This window comes from Molothrus ater, chromosome 1, assembly GCF_012460135.2.
Source record: "Molothrus ater isolate BHLD 08-10-18 breed brown headed cowbird chromosome 1, BPBGC_Mater_1.1, whole genome shotgun sequence".
Lineage (NCBI taxonomy): Eukaryota > Metazoa > Chordata > Aves > Passeriformes > Icteridae > Molothrus > Molothrus ater.
The window spans coordinates 9,500,542-9,517,373 of record NC_050478.2 but is presented as its reverse complement, the minus strand read 5'-3'; the positions used below and the strand labels follow the sequence as shown (position 1 = coordinate 9,517,373).

Genomic DNA, 16,832 nt, shown 5'->3' with positions numbered 1-16,832 from the left:
TAGACCTCTGCTTTTTTCAGCAGGCTTGAGGAGCAGTGCAATAACAGTGGTGACAACCTCTATTTATTTTACCTGCTGCTCTGGGACAAGGACAATCACGTGCGTGTTTGACACGTTGGTAATGAATTTCTTGTGCATCAGGCAAACACTGCAAAATGTCTCATCAAAACATCCTAATTAAGGAGTGGATTTGAGTAGACATACAATCTCTAAAATATCAGAAGTTCCACTCAATTTAATGTACATCCAGCAGCTCCCAAGAGAGTGTTTCAAAATCACTAAGCTTCTGTTTAGCAAAGTGGGGATGAGCATAGGGGCTCTGAAGGACTGTAAATGAAAGATTACTTAACTCTGAGGGAATTGTCTGGCTCCTGAATGTTTTAAAGCAAGCTTCTTCCTCAGCAGCTTTTAAAAATGTGTGTAAAGCAGATGTTCATATTGGGCAGAGCCTTCCACGGTCCATTCCAATAGTCCTCCTCAAGGTCTGTCAGGAAGCACCCTGTGAATCTGATCCATGTGATGCAGGAATTGAAACCACATAAGAAATTATTGGTTAAAGTAAAGATTTCAATGTGTTTTCATTTGAAAATTCATGTATCTTTACACTCAAGATTACCTGAAAAATGAAGGTAAAAGCAATAACTTTTAAAGAACATTGAGTTATTTGAAAGTTCATGTGCAATAAAAGCAGTTCAATTTACCTTAACTGTAAACTTTACCTTAACTGTGACAGATTTGATGATTTTAAAAGGAAATTAAATTTCCTTTTAAAATACAATCCTTGAAATCATGAGAGAGACAAGCTGGAGTCAACAGAAAGCTCCTTACTACATTCAGTTCTGCTTTAGGAATCAAATGTTCATGGCCCTTTTCCTTTCCTTTGTGGGCCTACCAGGATTTTGGAGAGATTCAGTGTTGGCAGATCTGTATATCTGCATAAAATGTCCCTGAAGTCTGTGGGACATTGGTGATGGGCATGTCAAAATGAATCAGATTATAAAACTGTGGTTTAAAATGGGAAGATGCTACGGGCTGGTCCTTGACTGCCTGATCTCTGCTGCATGCTAAACAGCTGCTCTGAAGCCAGCAGTCTTGGCTCTGTGGTATTGTAAGATTTTGCTATTTTTTCCCTTTGCCTCATAAAAATTCTTATATACCAGCAAGTCTCTGCTCTGGAGTGATTATTCTTTTTTTTTTTTCTTTTTCCCCTATGATTTCAGTGTATATATTTCAGTATACAGGCACAGAATTGCTAGGAGAAAAGAACATGATCTTTAGTCTCCCTGCTTTCCCCAGTAGCAACAGCCTTTTGACAAGGACAAACAAATTATTAGAGGATGGTTTCCTCCTGTTAACTTGCAAGTTAATGCTGGTAACTTGTTACCAGACCCACACCCTGACACACACCGGGGCCACACCACTCTCCCAGCTCCACGTCTGTCAGGGCACAGCTCTGTCCACTGCAATGCTTCTTCCTTCATTATAGAGAAAAAGCAATCACACAGTAGGTGTTTTGGTTGTATCTAGGCCACCACTATTTTTTTACCTCCTTTAGAAACCTTTCTTCTAATGCAATATCTTTCTGTGTCCTTAAAGACATCCCTTCTGAAGCGTCGCTTCTTGAATTGGTTTTTCAGTACCAGGTTTGATTTACAAACCTTGCATAAAGACAGCGCCCAACAAACCCTGCACCAAACAAAGCTGTGTGTCAGGGGCTCTTTGTCATCAAAAAACTGTTCAAGCTGCAGCAGGGAGCTGTATCCTGCCCTGCCAGCCAGGTGGGAAGCACAGTGGCACAACAGATTTGCAGAGCTCCTGTTTGGCAGAGGACAAGCTGCAAGCTTTTTACACCTTCTGTTAAACCTGTAGAGAGGGCACGAGAGCCTTTCTTCTCTAAAGCACATTTAGGAAGAACAATTCAACATCAGAAGGATTGTCTATGGAAAGGGTTTTCTAAGCAATTAAGGTGCTTTTTGTACTTTGCAGTGAATCCTTTCTGGGAGCTTTTTCTAGACAAGGTTTGCTACAGATTGGGCTGTATTAGAGAAGTTCCAGCAATAACCCACTGTGGCTGATGTTTGGGCAAGAAGCTCTGCTATTGACCCCAGAGCCTGTCTCCTGAACATTCTGTCCTTTTTAAATCTGTTTAGGAATGTTAATTTCAACCTACCTAGTACAGGCAATATGGATTTTATTTTACAAATATGAACAGGGTGTAAAGTGAGATATTTCTCTTGCTTGCTGTAGAAGATGGCAGGCTCTGCAAGGTAATGAGCCTGTATAAGCAGGCTTAAAGTACCAGGTGATCACTTTCTTAATTTTCATGTTAAAGGGAGGGGAAGATTTCTGGGTTTCCCCCCCTCTTCCTATTTTCTGCTCTCCTCCCTTCACCTACTTGGATTATTTTCTGATCCATGGGGTGAAGGAAAAGGGTTTTGGTTCATTTTCTCAAATCTTTGGAGCTGAATTCCTATCCACTGCTGGAGCTCTAGCCTTGGGAGATCTGCAAAAATCAGCACCAAGATACTTTGAGGCCCATAATCCTGCCACAGTTTTCTTTGGTGATGCTTTTCCCAATACTGTTAACTGAATGCAATGTACAGTCCTTGACAACATATATTAATATTAATTGACAGCACCTCCTCAGCTGAAGGCCCTCTCTGTGCCTTTTCATCTGCAAGATGAGTTTCTGATGACCCAGTGCTTGAGCTACAACAGTTCTGCCTGGCAATTTTTAAATTCTTTTCAATATTTCTATCACTGTTGTGGCCTGCATATGTGCTTGAAATTTGGTTGTAAAATCCTTTGTTTTGACAGAAGTTGTTGTTTGTAGTAATTTTTGTTAATGGAATTTTGTTTCTTTTCCATTGCCTGATGAAAGAGACATTTGGGCTTATGTTTTCTAGGTACTGAAGAAGAAATAATTTTCTCCTAAAGCTCAGTGACTGGATGTTTCATACATTTCCTCTCTGTTAGCACTGGTACATTTTATCATTCTCATTTTTTATAGCACAAATAAGCTTGAAGTTAACTCTCTATTAAGTAAATAAATGAACCTTAAAACTGAGCCAGTTTTTTTTCCCCAAAGCTCAGGATTCCCGCACTTTGAGAAACATCCTTTAAGCTTAGCTTTCAGCCTTGCTAAGCCATTGCTTAATGCAGTATTCTTTTCATTCCAGTCCTACATGGAAGATCACCTGAAGAACAAGAACCGTCTGGAGAAGGAGTGGGAAGCCCTGTGTGCTTACCAGGCTGAGCCCAACGAGAGCAGCGTGGCACAGCGGGAGGAGAATGTGCCAAAGAACCGCTCCCGGGCCGTGGTACCATGTATGTACACTTCCCTTTGCACCTTGCCATTTTGGTTCTTCATACATTCCCCAGTATTCTTTGCACACTGGTGTGAGAGCTGCAGAAGGCAGGTAAACAATGTGGAGTGGTTTCTGTGTGTACTGGAAGCTGTGGCTATGATTTTGGGCTGGGTACATGTCCTGTTGTCTTATCAGACCCTGTTTATCTCCTTGTATGTCGCATATATGTTACAAAAATGCACAATTGTGCCACATAACACTGCTGCTGCAGCTGTGCTGTCTCACCAAATTCCATAGCCAGAGTGATTGTCAGTGCTGGAATATGCTGTCTGTGCAAGAGTGGCATCTGCAGCTATTCAGTGCAAGTCTCTTCTTCTGACCAAGACAAGTTGGTCTCTTGTCCATCCAGCAGTAATACCAGCAGTTTATAGGCAGAGCCAGATAATCTGTTTATCAGATACTCAGCTGTACTGAAGGAGCCCCTTTAGGCTTCAGTGGATAAACTTGCAAACTGACTTGTCTCTCAAGGCTTCTCTAAACACACAAAAATAAAAATAATGATGAAAAAAGGAACCGATGTTTATATTCTTAGAATCTTTCCTGTAAGCAGCCGCCTTTTGTGCTTAAAATAAAAGTAACATATTTTTGCTATGCAAACATATATCTATATATATCTCATAGATTACATTGGTAATGTATGGACACATATTTCATTAGGCAACCAATGAAACAAAAATGAAACTGAGAATATATGCACGGTCCACAGCAACCAAAATGCTCTCAATCAGCGTGCCCACAATCCAGCTGGATAGTTTGGCAAATGTATATAGCTGGTTTAATTTTTAAGGTGCCCTGAAAACATTAATTTTCCCTAAGAGAGTCTTGAGTAAGTACTATTCCTCCTTTAGGAATGGAGAAATGACAGGTAACACGTTAAGTAAATGTCATAGCCAGATTTAGAGTGAAGATTCTTTGGAAGGACATGGTAATTTAACTGAGCCCATCAGTCCCCATCATATTTGCTTCAGCAGGATTTGTCTCTATTGTTTATGTAGTGGCTCTTCTGCAATACTTTGCTACACAGGAGAGGATTACAGCAACTTAGCAGTATTAATTCTCTTGAGTAAATATGGTGGTGGTCAAAAGCCTTTTGGGGCAGCAGCAGCAGTTTGCTGACTTCCATGTGTTTTGGGATCAGGCTTGTTGAGGAGTTCTAAGTCATCATGAAGGTTGAAGTAGTGCAAGCCTTCTGTGCCCTTTTACATCCTGAAAAAAATCCCAGCACTTAACTGACATGATAGGCAGAGAAAATTTTCCATGAAAATATGTATTAATCCAAGTTAATCTTCCTGCTTAAAGTGTTCCATCAATATGGACTTACAGTCAGACCATCTTAAGATATTTCAAGTTCCTGCTCATAAATTAAGCTAGACTGGTTTTGGTTGCTGCCACAGAGACAGCATGGGAGCTACAGATGTTGCCAGAAATTGGTGCTGGTTATTTGACTGATGTAGAAACTGTGTCTTCATGATTCAATGAGCTATAAGATAGAAACCTTCAGACTAGACTTTTCTACCTCCAAATCCAGAAGTATCGTGGCTGTAACAGTGCTGAAGAGCAGAGATTTTTAACTTGGGTGTCATAGAATCATTTGGGTTGGGAAAGACATCTGAGATCATCACATTGAGTCGTTAACCCAGCACTGCCAGACCACCCCCAAACCACATTTCTGAATAGCACATGTACATGTCTTTTAAATACTCTCAGGGATGGTGACAGGTAATCAGTCTCTTTTCATCACATTGTACCTCGTGGATGTATCAGCCAGCACTGACCAACCTTTGTTTCTCTGGCATTGCTTCTTTCATGGCATGTTGTTGTGCCTGTTTCTCCCATATCTGGGTCTAGACTAAACCAGTGCTGACTGAAGGTGATTTGGTGAAGGACATGGACAGGGTGACTACAATTTATCTGAAGTTTTAACTATAAGTGTTTTAGTACATTTAAAAGGGTAAAATTACACATTTGCTTTGTTTCTTCAATGTGGAAACTTCTATTACAAATATTAGTGCACTGGGAATTTTCCTTTTTGACTGAATTGCAGAAAATTACCTGCCTTCACTTTCTGAGGTGGCTGTGCACTCGTAAACAGCTGTCATGTTATATATGTTTAAACTACTTACTACTTTGTTGGTGGGTGGCAAGTATGGCATAGAGTTTAAAGAATATTAAATTTTGATAATGTGTTGGTTATTTTAGACTCTAAGATTAGACTGAGATGAGAGGGCCCAGTTTGCCCACTTTTTTTTAAACTGTGTTAGACAATAAAACTATAGCAAAAATGCCATAGATTTGCTTCATAATGTATGAAGAAGCAAACCTGAAATGCTTTTCATATTCTACAGAGCTGTTATGTTATATTCAGTGTATTCTCACAGAGCAAGTAATGCCTTGTTAGTGTTTCCTCACCCCTTTCATATTCATAATCACCTTGACAAGGTAGAACAAGATTGCCAATTCACATAGAAGATTTCCTCTTAGAAAGGCTTCAAATACGTTTTAATATGTTGTATTTGCTTTGTATTTTTCTTTCTGAACCAATACAATATTATTTTTACTGATTATATAACCGATCTAGTTATTATCACAATTTTATCATAGCTTATTCTTGTACCTAACTTTTCTATTTTCTATACAAACAGCTTTTAAAATACTTGATAGCAGAACACCTTGACACTGCACTTAACTAATTACTAGTTTAAAACATACTAACAATTCAAGTTGCCTGGACCTTCAAGATTAACAAAACTGTATCCTTTTATCCAATCAAGAAGCAGATTGCTATAATTTAGGACACACGGTGTTTATATTTAGTGCTATAATTTAGTGATGCCTATTTTGTTTATGAATAAATGAGCAGCTCCAAAAAAGCTTTCCAATTTTTTTTTTCTTTTTGCATCTCTGAAAAATGAACCCATCTCAACAGAGTCAATACTGTATGTTTTTATTTATGTACACCATTAATATATGCAGGTATTTTAAACATTTGGCAAACAACTTTTTGCAGTGAACATCTATCAAAAGCTGTCCACCATAGCCATATCCATGGGCTGTGGTACATATTTAAACAACCTGGTTATCTCTGTGCTTTGCCTTTCCTCTAAAGGAGAGCAAAGCATTTAGGGGCAGAACATGCACCCATATCTGAGCCTTGTTTGCCTTAAGGGCACAGCCTGGGGTTGTGCACCAGAGATGGGAACACCTGAGCAGAGGGTTGTGTCCATTATCCATGTTATGAATGCATGTGCAAATAGTGCTCTGAAATGAAGGAACTCGAGCAGTTCAGAGCAAAGAAAAGTTCCATTTTCTGCAGATCATCTATGGGCAAAATAATGATAATCAGCAGATTATGATTCTTTGTAGTCTTCAGGCTGCACCACTTTCATTTTTCGGTAGTTCTTCACTTTCTTAATTTGGTGGAGTCCTGTGTAGTGCTTTGTATTAAAAAAAAACCCCAAAATCAGTCTAAATCTAGAAGGAATAAAATTATGATCCAGGCAGGATGTGCCAGGTTGATTGCTGCAAGATTTGCCTTATTCTGTGATGCCCAGATTCAGACAACCCAAATTTGCCCATATTCCTTGTTTTCAACCTTATGTTTGTTGGTTCTGTTCCTTCAGAAGTATCTGATTAAAAGGAAACAGAAGGCTGAGGGAAATGTGAGTCTTACTTTTACAAGCTTTCAATCTCCATCTAACAACAAAAATGATCTTCATTAAATTGCAGGGCCACTGTGAGAGAAGTAAAAGATTGAGATGTCATACTACTGTAGTATTGGTCAATAATAATAATAATTATTCAGATAATAATTCAGATAGTAATGACATTTTGTGCTTGACTAAGTCATTTAAGCACAGGAATCCAGTGTTGTTTGAGATGCCCAAAGTACTCAAGGTACCCAGGCAGAACTAGTAGGTGTAACACCAGCTCTGTGGGAGACTTGTGACCCTCCTGCTTGCTGGCCCAAGTGTCTTTAGGACTCTCAAATATCAATGGAAACCTACACTGAGGCATTGAAACCAAGTTTTCTGGGCATGAGTCTGTGAGATTGTAGATCAGGATGCCTGAATTGAAGTGTCTCCATGTGAGCCAGGTGTCAAAGCCCCTGACAGAGCCAGTGAGAGCCAGTCACTGCAGTGACATCAGGAGAGCTGTGCAATGGCCACAGCTGGTATTTGGTTTATGGTGAAATGAATAGCTTTGGGATGCCACTGTGTATCCTGTGTGAGCTTCAGATGCTGGTCTAATAAGGTAAAAGTCTTGGGGTCTTGTGCCCTGTCTGTTTTCCTTGTGTAATGTCTCACCTACCCTACAGTTTCTCAAACAGTGCATGTTCTAGTTTAACAACCTAAATCAAGCTCCATTAAGCAACTCACATGAATACATCTATGTGTAGACACCAAAATGTAGCTTTTGCAGTCTGTAAATGGAGATTTATATACTGCAAACTCATGTGTGTTTGCTTATATCATGTCCTTGATGCTCTATCCTCTATATTTTATAATTTATATTTTACATGTATATAAAATCCAACATTGTGATGTGTTTCTCTGAAGCCACAGGTCAATATTAACCTTTTTATTTAGGAAGCCTCCCTCTGCCACATGTATCCATCTGTAGATTTTGCTTTTCTTTCAGCTGTGGCTTGGCTGGAGCAATAGCAAATACAAAGCATCTCAGCATTCAGCAGCAGCTATTGTAGATGCGTAAAATGATGCTGAGTTGTAGCTTGGCCAGATTGCAGTAGCTAGTAACAGCATTTGTCTTGTCTCTCACTTCCTTATTACCACCCCTCTCCTCTCCTATTTCTTCATTCATCTTTCCTTCTCACTATTTAGATTGATCTTGTGTATCTTCCATTTCTGACATACCTTCCTTCCTTGTATTTCCTGTTTTTCCTGCTTCTCACATAATCGATATGCAGTTTGCCAAAAAAAAAATGCTGTACATTCAGCATTTTCCCCATAGTTGCTCATTGTTAACATAACAATCTGGTGTCCATGGTTTTCTTTTGGTTTCTTTTTTCTTTTCTTCTTCCCCTGCCTGTTTCAGAAGAGCTATTATGCCAGTTCCTAGAAGCTTTGAGGTGATAACAGGCATAGACAAGCACAATCTGTTCATTGTCAATATGAATGTTTGATGCTGCAGCTGAAGCACACATGGGTGCAAACTCCTGATATATGCAGAAAAACATGTCCAACCTTTTTTGTACCCTTCCTTTTTCTAAGAGCAAATACAAAGTCTCAACACCTTTTCACTAAGCCTTAACATGTTTTGCCCTCTAATAAACCCTCCAAGACTGCGAGATGATGACATGGCACACTAAATCAGAGGGTCTGGATAAAACTCTATGTTTAAAAAAAAAAAAAGATCTATAAGTTACTGATCTCACACCTGACTCTTATTGGAGAGTCACCCTGACATCTGTTTGCTAAGTACTGATGAATCACTGTCTGCTCTCTCTCCTTCATCCCTCTGAAAACATTTCACACGTTTCCTTTGGTGATTACTTCAAACACTTTTGCTATTCAATGAACGGGGCTTATCCTGAGTGCTTGCTTAGCTTAAGGTATGTGAGACCACATTTACTGCATGTAACCTGTGCAACTCCTGCAAAGCCAGAAGGCTTCAGAGCTGCAATTCTTCAAGCACTCTGTGACATTTGCTCGTTGCAAAGCCTCTGATATAAAAAATATCGGGTAGCCCAAGATCTCAGGTGTCAGAAGTTCTTATTCATGTTTTGGATTTTTTTGTCCAGTGGTGCCAAAGTGGGATGGAAATGAATAATGTTCATGAACATGTTCCCTTTCTTGTCTTCTTCATCCTCAAACTTAGCAGGGAAAGTAATTTTATGTGAATAGTAAAGAATATCTCTTCAGTTATTTGACATGACTTGTTCATCACTAATCTTATTCCAGGAGAAGATTGCTGACACTGTTGGGTGAGATTGAGTGACTATAAACAGCACTCTTACAAACATCCCTTTGTCTTGCTCATCTGCTGAGCTGCCATGGCATTGCTGTTAAATAAGCCTAAGTAGAGCCCTAACTCTCTGTCTCTACCTTCCTGTATGGTCCTTAGAATGTCTGATAATTCATTTATTATTCCTCATGATTATGATAATGAGTGGTACTTAACAGCCAGCTTGGAATCCTGGTGTTGAGTGGTGTCTCAGGCCACTAGACAATGAGCTCTTACTTTGTCTATTTGAAAAATCAGTGGAAAGATCCTCAATCCTCTCAAAACATCACTGTCTGTGTTCATCTGTAGAGGGTTATAGAAAGGGCAGTTCCACAACCTCTTTCTACCATATACTGTGCAGGGTAGGTTTCCTGAGGAGTATAAATTGTGCTGGATATATATCAGGTACAAGTTGTTTGGGATTCATATGGAGACTTAGACATCTCTAAAATTATCTGAGTGGGGTCTGGGCTTTCTTTCTTTAGTCAGTGAAAAGAAATGGCATTTCTTGAACACAATTTGGCCTGTTTGTGACAGCTAAATCAGGATGAAATGATTCATCACATAGAAAAATTTCTTTTCTCATAACAGAAAGCGAGTCTGGATGATGGGAAGAGATGCAGATATCCGCATTGTCTCTGCATGAGTACAGACAAATAAAACCCATCCATTATACGTGTTCTGATGTAGAAATAATTTTAAAATAAAATACTAAAAAGACTGGAGTTTGGGGTGTGCCAGCTTGAAATATAATTGAGCTAGGACCAGTAAAATTACAAGTTAAAAAGTGATAAAATAATTGTGATGATGGGCAAACAACAGGAGTGAGTCTCCTTTGTCCAGAACTTCTGTTTTCTTTACTGGTATCAGAAGTGTAAAATGTCTGTGTATGCTCCAGTTGTACTTTAAGTGAAATTGTTGGCATTTTGTCTCTTCCATGATCATCTCCAAGTCAGATTGGATTGTTCCACCAGTGATGTTCCACATCACTGGTGGAACACCACACAGCACTGGTCTTTGACTAGGACAGATTAACTTACTGTCCAGCTCTCAGCTGTACTTCCATGTCCCTGCTGTTCATGTTTTAGAGAAGCTGGGTGGACAAAGTCCCATCATCTTCCCTCTTCCATGACCCCGCAAGCACAGGAATGTTTGTTATAATACTGAGGGGTTTTAGTGATTTGCCTGGTTTAAATCTTAAACTCCCTGAACAGCAGAGAGGTTTTTCTTATGAGAGGTTGTAGCATATCACAGTGCATCTCATGAAGACAGGTTTTGTGATATTGAGCCACTGGAATATCCCATTGTTTCATGCCTGAGTCAGGCTGTGGTGCTGTGGCTGTATCAACCCTATGGCTAGGCTGGGAGTCAGAAGGAAATATCCTTTCTGATATTTTCCTGTCTTGAAAAGCACATTATTCTGACTTTGAATTGTCTGACATAAAATGGGTGGAATACTGGCATAGAAACTTTCTTCTCCTGTTTTCTCCTTTGCAGATGACCATTCCAGGATATGTTTGAAAGGTGAAAGTAGCCACGACAATTCAGACTACATCAACGCCAGTCCCATTGTAAGTATGGTAACCTATGAGAAGTATTCCAAACAGCTGATCCTTGCCATTCCTTGTTGTCAAAATAGGGTCACTCCAGGCACCTCACTGCTACTCTCAGGTTGTGAGCACCTCACAACACTGGTGCTTCAGCCTGTTCTTTCAAATTGAAGAGAAATATGTATTCATGCAATACTCTTGAAGTTTATTTACCAAGAAAAAGTCACTAGATAACCCTCGTTCTACCTTGTAATACTGTCAGTTTTTCTGTTCTTGATATTAGATTTTATTAACTTGCAGGTTATAAAATCAATGCTTTACTTTACTTGGAGCTTTTCCTTCTCCTGAGAGGTAAAAATAGCTTGTTCTTTTTTGCATTGTCCTGCTAGCCACAGTAGGAGGAATGGTTTCTGTAGGCATGGAGAGCTGAGCTCCTCAGAATTCTGAGCTTCTTCTGCATTAGGAAGTGACATTTCCTCCTACCTTTCTTATTCTGTTGACCTAGTGAAGCACAGTCTGGTGGTTCTGTAGCTCTCCTGGTTCTTCTCTGAGGCTGCTGTTTTGAAAGCAAGAACAGGATCCCCTAGCCCCAGTGCATTCATTCCAACTGCAAAGTAGGTCAGTCCAGTTTTTGTGTCCAGATGCTCCAGGGTTGCCCAGCTGCCATTTCCCATGACTGTGTGAGCTGAATTTGAACCCTTTTCTTGTCCATGAAAGGTGATAGGGAGACAAGGTCTTTATTTGCAGACACTTAAACAGGTACAGTCATTCCAGTGGCATTGGCCTGTCATAGCATCTCAAGGAAGTGTCAGGATATCCAAGTGAAGGGGGAAAAAGACACTGTGTCCTTGACCTTGTGGGACTGCTGGTATTGCAGTTGCTTTTTCTCACAGTTCTTATTCACATTAATTAGGCACCAAAAAGTTATTATAGGGCAACTGTGAGAAAGAGCTTAGGATGGAGAATAAGATCTCACTGCAGTGGGCTGTATTTGCCATTACTGGCTCATTTTCCTGGGGAGTATCACTCCCCCAGTTAAATGACTTTGTGTGGGCAAGGCAGCTGACAATTTGCAACAGCATGAAATTACAGGCTGCTTCCTTCCAATGTTGTTGACAATACTTTTTTTCTTTAAAAAAACCCCAACAGCTACATAAAAAGTGTTCCCTGATCTTTGTTTCAGCAGAGTTCAAAGCTTCATTTCCTTCAACACATAAAAGCACTTTATTCAAAGAGTCAAAAGACATACAGAAGCCAAAAAATACCTTTGGGACATTTTTGTCTTTGGCTTAGGGTGGAGGGGAAACCAAAGCACCTGCATATTGAGGGATTGCCAGTTTCCATTTCAGAGGACAAGGGTAGATAGGCACAGATTAGAGCTTTTAGACTGTTTTTAGGTGTGTCTCTGACCAGACCAAGCTCTGTCTGGCAGCAGGATCAGGGGATCACAGTAGGTCATGTTCCAAGGAATATCCATCCTGCTTGTAAAATCACACACAGAGGTCCAGCTCCAGGGCTTCAGTGCTCTGCCTGTGTCTTCAGGACCCAGCTGGTGAGTTATGTTTGGTCAAGCCTTCATCTGATAGTAGAAACTGAGAGGTTTTGTGGGAAGGACAGGAGTGGGAGGTGATAACTGGAAGTGAGATATTGTATTCTTGTAGGAGCTTGGTTGTAACTCACATGGCAACAACGTGGTAGCAAAGTGGAATTACAGCATCTGTAGACAGTGCTAAGGCGGGTTCAGTGTTGACAGCAGTACAACTGCTGGGTTTTTACTGAAACACTGGACATCTGCAACCTGCCCAGAAGTCTGTGTAGACACAGCTTAACTAGTTTTAGTACACAATTTTGGCTGGAGAAGGGGGTAAATTCTTGCATGTGTGTATGTGTCTGTTGCAATTGTAGTTTTGGATTATAGTGTAACTGTTTCTTTGATTACACTGAGTAAAGTATTAGATTAAGTAGACTGTTGTAAGTGGAGAAACAGGACTAAGATATCCCACTGACAAAACTGGGAAGGGGTTTGCTTTATCAGGATTCCCAAAGCTCATGCAAGCACAGGGTCCCTGCTCCCACAGCTTTAGCTCTTGTGTTTTTACAAAGGGTTGTAATCTTGCCTTTCCATCCAGCTCTTAATAAGGGTCCATCTCCAGAGTTAGAACCATATTTATTTTTTTGTTGTTTTCCCTGACTCAAGAGTTCTGTTCAATACAAGTCACACTGATGAACCAAAGATTCTTATGGCTGTCTTTGTATCTCTTACAGAAATACTTCTATGCCCAGAAATAAACGGGTTCACAAGTGTTTCATTAGATTGGGATTAGTGCCCAGTAACTTGCATAGCCAAGAAAAACTGCCAAGAAAAAATTTCAAGTTCCTCTTCTTCCTGGTAGGATAGAGAGCCTACTGTGAGAGAGAGTGCCACAGGTGACATTTGTGTAGACCTGCTATTCCAAGGAAAGAGATGCTCCAGTTAGTTACATGAGTTTGCTCCACTAAGCCAGTAGTCATTTTGCTGTTTTGAAAGCAGTAGATCAAAATGTGTTTCCTGGAGGTGATACAGTGGGGGGCTGATAGGAGGAAATCCTGCTTTGCAAGCCCATGGTCTGGAAGGATTCCCTGCAAACTGCTGAATTTTGAGCCAAATTAAATATCTTCAGATTAGTGTAAGCATATTTGTTCATCTGGTGTAGTTTTTGTATAATGAGGTTGAATATAGAAGTGGCAGAGATATTCAGTTTCTGTTCTCCCCACTTCAAATGCCCACTGCAATACTGAATTGGGCACTCTATAAACACAGTAAATATTCTGCAATATTTACTGTGTCTATGGAGCTAGTGAAGCCTAAGTGCTAGAACAGCTATGTGCTGTTTCTACTGCTGTTTACTCGAGATCTTTCCTGGTAGCAGGCACACATTTAGTGAGTGTCCATGAGAGCACACAGTGGATGTGGAGTATCAGTACGACTGCTTTCACTCACTCTTGTAAAAATCCTACCATTTCTTTCCTTCAGACTCTTTCAACTTAAATAACCTCAGTAATTATCCTGTCAATACAGTGATGCTCCTGGTGCATTTGCTCCTTGCAGAGCCTGGGTGAGGAGTGAGCACTCTTGTGAGATGGGCATTGATAGCACAGGATCAGTACAGGATGAAGTGACTGCAAGAGGCTTTTTCTTCCCTGTGTGTGGGAGCTGTCTGGTGCAGGAAGAGTGTAAAATAAAGTAATTCTATTTGAGCTCCCATACATATTGCTGGGTATCTCCAGCTTCTGGGTCAGTGGTCCAGTCTCCAGCTGGGGCTCACTCAACCTTCACTGAAGTCTAAATGAGTGCCGCAGCACACGGTAAAAAATCCCCGTGCTAGACAATGAGCTGGCCACCTGCCCACGTTTCTTCCTTTGAAAAAATGCTGCCCCCCCTCAATACCTCAATACTTCACAGTAGGATGTGAAAACTGGGGTTATATTGGTGGCCCCACTGCAGCTGGGTGAAGAGAATCAGGAAAGATTTAGTCCAAATTCTTCCCATATGTCTTTTATTTAGCTGTAGCATGAGGCCAGGCAAAATGAGTCCTTGGGATACATTTGCAGGGTAAAAGTGAGGTAGAAATCTGTTTCCCTCCTCTCTGAAATAACATAAAGTACTATGATAATAACTCTGGTATCGGCAGCTGAATGAAAGGCTTGCAATTACAGCACAAGGAGACCCTGACTGTGCAGAATAAAACTGTGATAATTACTTCTGTCATATTTGTACTTAGTCCTCATTAAATTTCAGGAAAATCATCCAGTAGTAAATAATGTGCAATCTTTGCTTTTAAATCAGAGGTCATGAAAGTAAATGGGAAATTCTGTTTTTCCTCATAGGGTGTCTGAGAGAGAAAAAAATCCCATCAACTACATTTAAAAACTCAGTTTGCTTATTATTGAAGACACCAGACTGAGGAATGTCATTAGCATGACAGTTTGTTCAAATACAGCATACAAATTTCATCAGCAAGAATAGACTCTGAAATTCATAATGGCATAGGCAACCAGATTTGCTTCTTTCATTCCATTAGGGGCTTAAAAGGAAGGATTTAAAAATTGTTTTAAATTTTAATTCAAACATGAAGATGAGGACTAGTATACCTTTTTAATTTTAATGCTGAGGTGAATGATTACAAAGTTCATCTGCATTTGCTGGATATGCTTTCTTTTGCAAAAACAAATACACTTCTTCTTTAAAGACTGTCTATACTTTGTGTAATAAATATATGCATGGAAGTAGATTTTCTCAATGTTGTAAACACATTATGTCTGGAAACCACAGAGAAGCTTGAATCCATACAAATTTTTAAGGTTTTAATCAGATTTTAACTTCCTTTCTGTTATATTTGGTCTACACTGGATTTCATTCTGATCTCATGATTCAGGAGTATTTCAGATGAACTCAGAGGCTTTAAATGAAGGTAAATATGGTGTGACTGAGACCACATCTCACCCAGCATCCTTCTCTGTGGAAAGTAATGATCTGACAAGCTGAAAGGGAAGGTAAAGGGAAGGAATTCATCAGTATTATCATTTACATGAAATTTCAAAATGGCCATTGATGTCTATTGGCACTTTTACTTCAGTTTGCAGTTTTACAAGACTGCTTAACAAGAATCTACATGCACCACTCTCAAGGATTTACTTCCACAATGTATTGATTTTTCTGTATTTCATCAGCATTATCAGTGAAATTGTGCAGCAGCACAATCTCTATCAAAAACTCAACAAAATTCAGCATTCCTCAGGGAATTCTTGCAAAGTCTTAGAATAAGACAGATGGATAATAGAACTCTTGAGGGGAAAAAACAGCTTTTATTCTGAAGTAGAGCAAAGGTGGAATCCTGGTCTGATGTTAACAAGATGCAACCAGTTGTGATAATGTTCTTCATGTATTTTCCTACTTTAGGGCACTGTAAGTCAGCTTATATGACAAAGCCCTGTAGGAAAACACAAGTTGTGCCACTAAAGTTTTCTCTAGTTTTTTCCTTTCCAAGAAGAAATCTCAATGCTCCTCATTTTTCTTTTCTTTTGCTTTTGATACTGGTAGTGATGGAAATGAGTACAATCAATTGCATGGCCCATTATAGTAATCCTTGACCCCTAATATAAAATCATGGAAAAATAGATTGAAACATTATCACCAGACTTGCATTTGCTGTACTGCAGCAGAAAATGAGAATTCCCCCATAGTAGAACAGCTGCAATAATTGTAGGTTTTTCTTTCCAACAATGGCTGTTCGATCCCATTCTGATGTAAGCCTTGTGAACTTGGTGCTTTGATGGGGAAATAGAGGGAAAAATCATGTTCTTTTTGAACAATTACTAATAGGGTGATTTCTGAAGGTTGCTCTGATGTAAAATGTTAGCAAACAATCAATTTTTGTTTTAATACTTGATTGTATGGAGTCTGGAGTTCTCCATTCTTCTCTGGAGAATACATTTTCTATTTTATTTTCATGAAGTGAGAAATCTGAGGGATCCTTGAAAGAAGATAATGACTACTGACATTAAAAAAAAGCCTTTTACTGGATCCTTGATTAGTTAGTTTAAAACCCATTACTGACTTTATTTCTTTATTCAAACTTCTGTTAACTTTGATAGATTAAGATGCCCTTGGTGTTCTTGCTGACCTTGAGAGAATAAAAAAGAACAAAGCAAAAACATTCAAGAACTGTCCCTTGCCATCACCTACTCATATTAAATTGAATGTGACCAGACTAGGGAATTTTCACACTTTTCTTGAAATACATGGTCTTTTAAACAGTGCATGTAAATACAAAATTGATGAAACCGGGAATTTCATTTAATTAGTTTAAACTTTGCTCTTATTTTTGTTCAGTTAAAGATCATTTAATAGTGTGATAGCATTTTCTGCCATTTTCTATTTGCTCCAAGCAAGAAGAGTTTCTGCTCATAATTG

The 16,832-nt window shown here is 39.5% G+C and overlaps 1 protein-coding gene across 1 annotated transcript in view; it reads left to right on the top strand.

Annotated features, from left to right (window-relative positions):
• The window catches only part of PTPRN2 (protein tyrosine phosphatase receptor type N2), a 635,829-nt gene that overhangs the window by 570,331 nt on the left and 48,666 nt on the right, over positions 1 to 16,832 (top strand). Inside the window, exons 15-16 of the mRNA XM_036405382.2 lie at positions 3,180 to 3,327; positions 10,827 to 10,900. Of these exons, the coding sequence (XP_036261275.1) occupies positions 3,180 to 3,327; positions 10,827 to 10,900 (222 nt within the window). The remainder of the gene's footprint in view (positions 1 to 3,179; positions 3,328 to 10,826; positions 10,901 to 16,832) is intronic.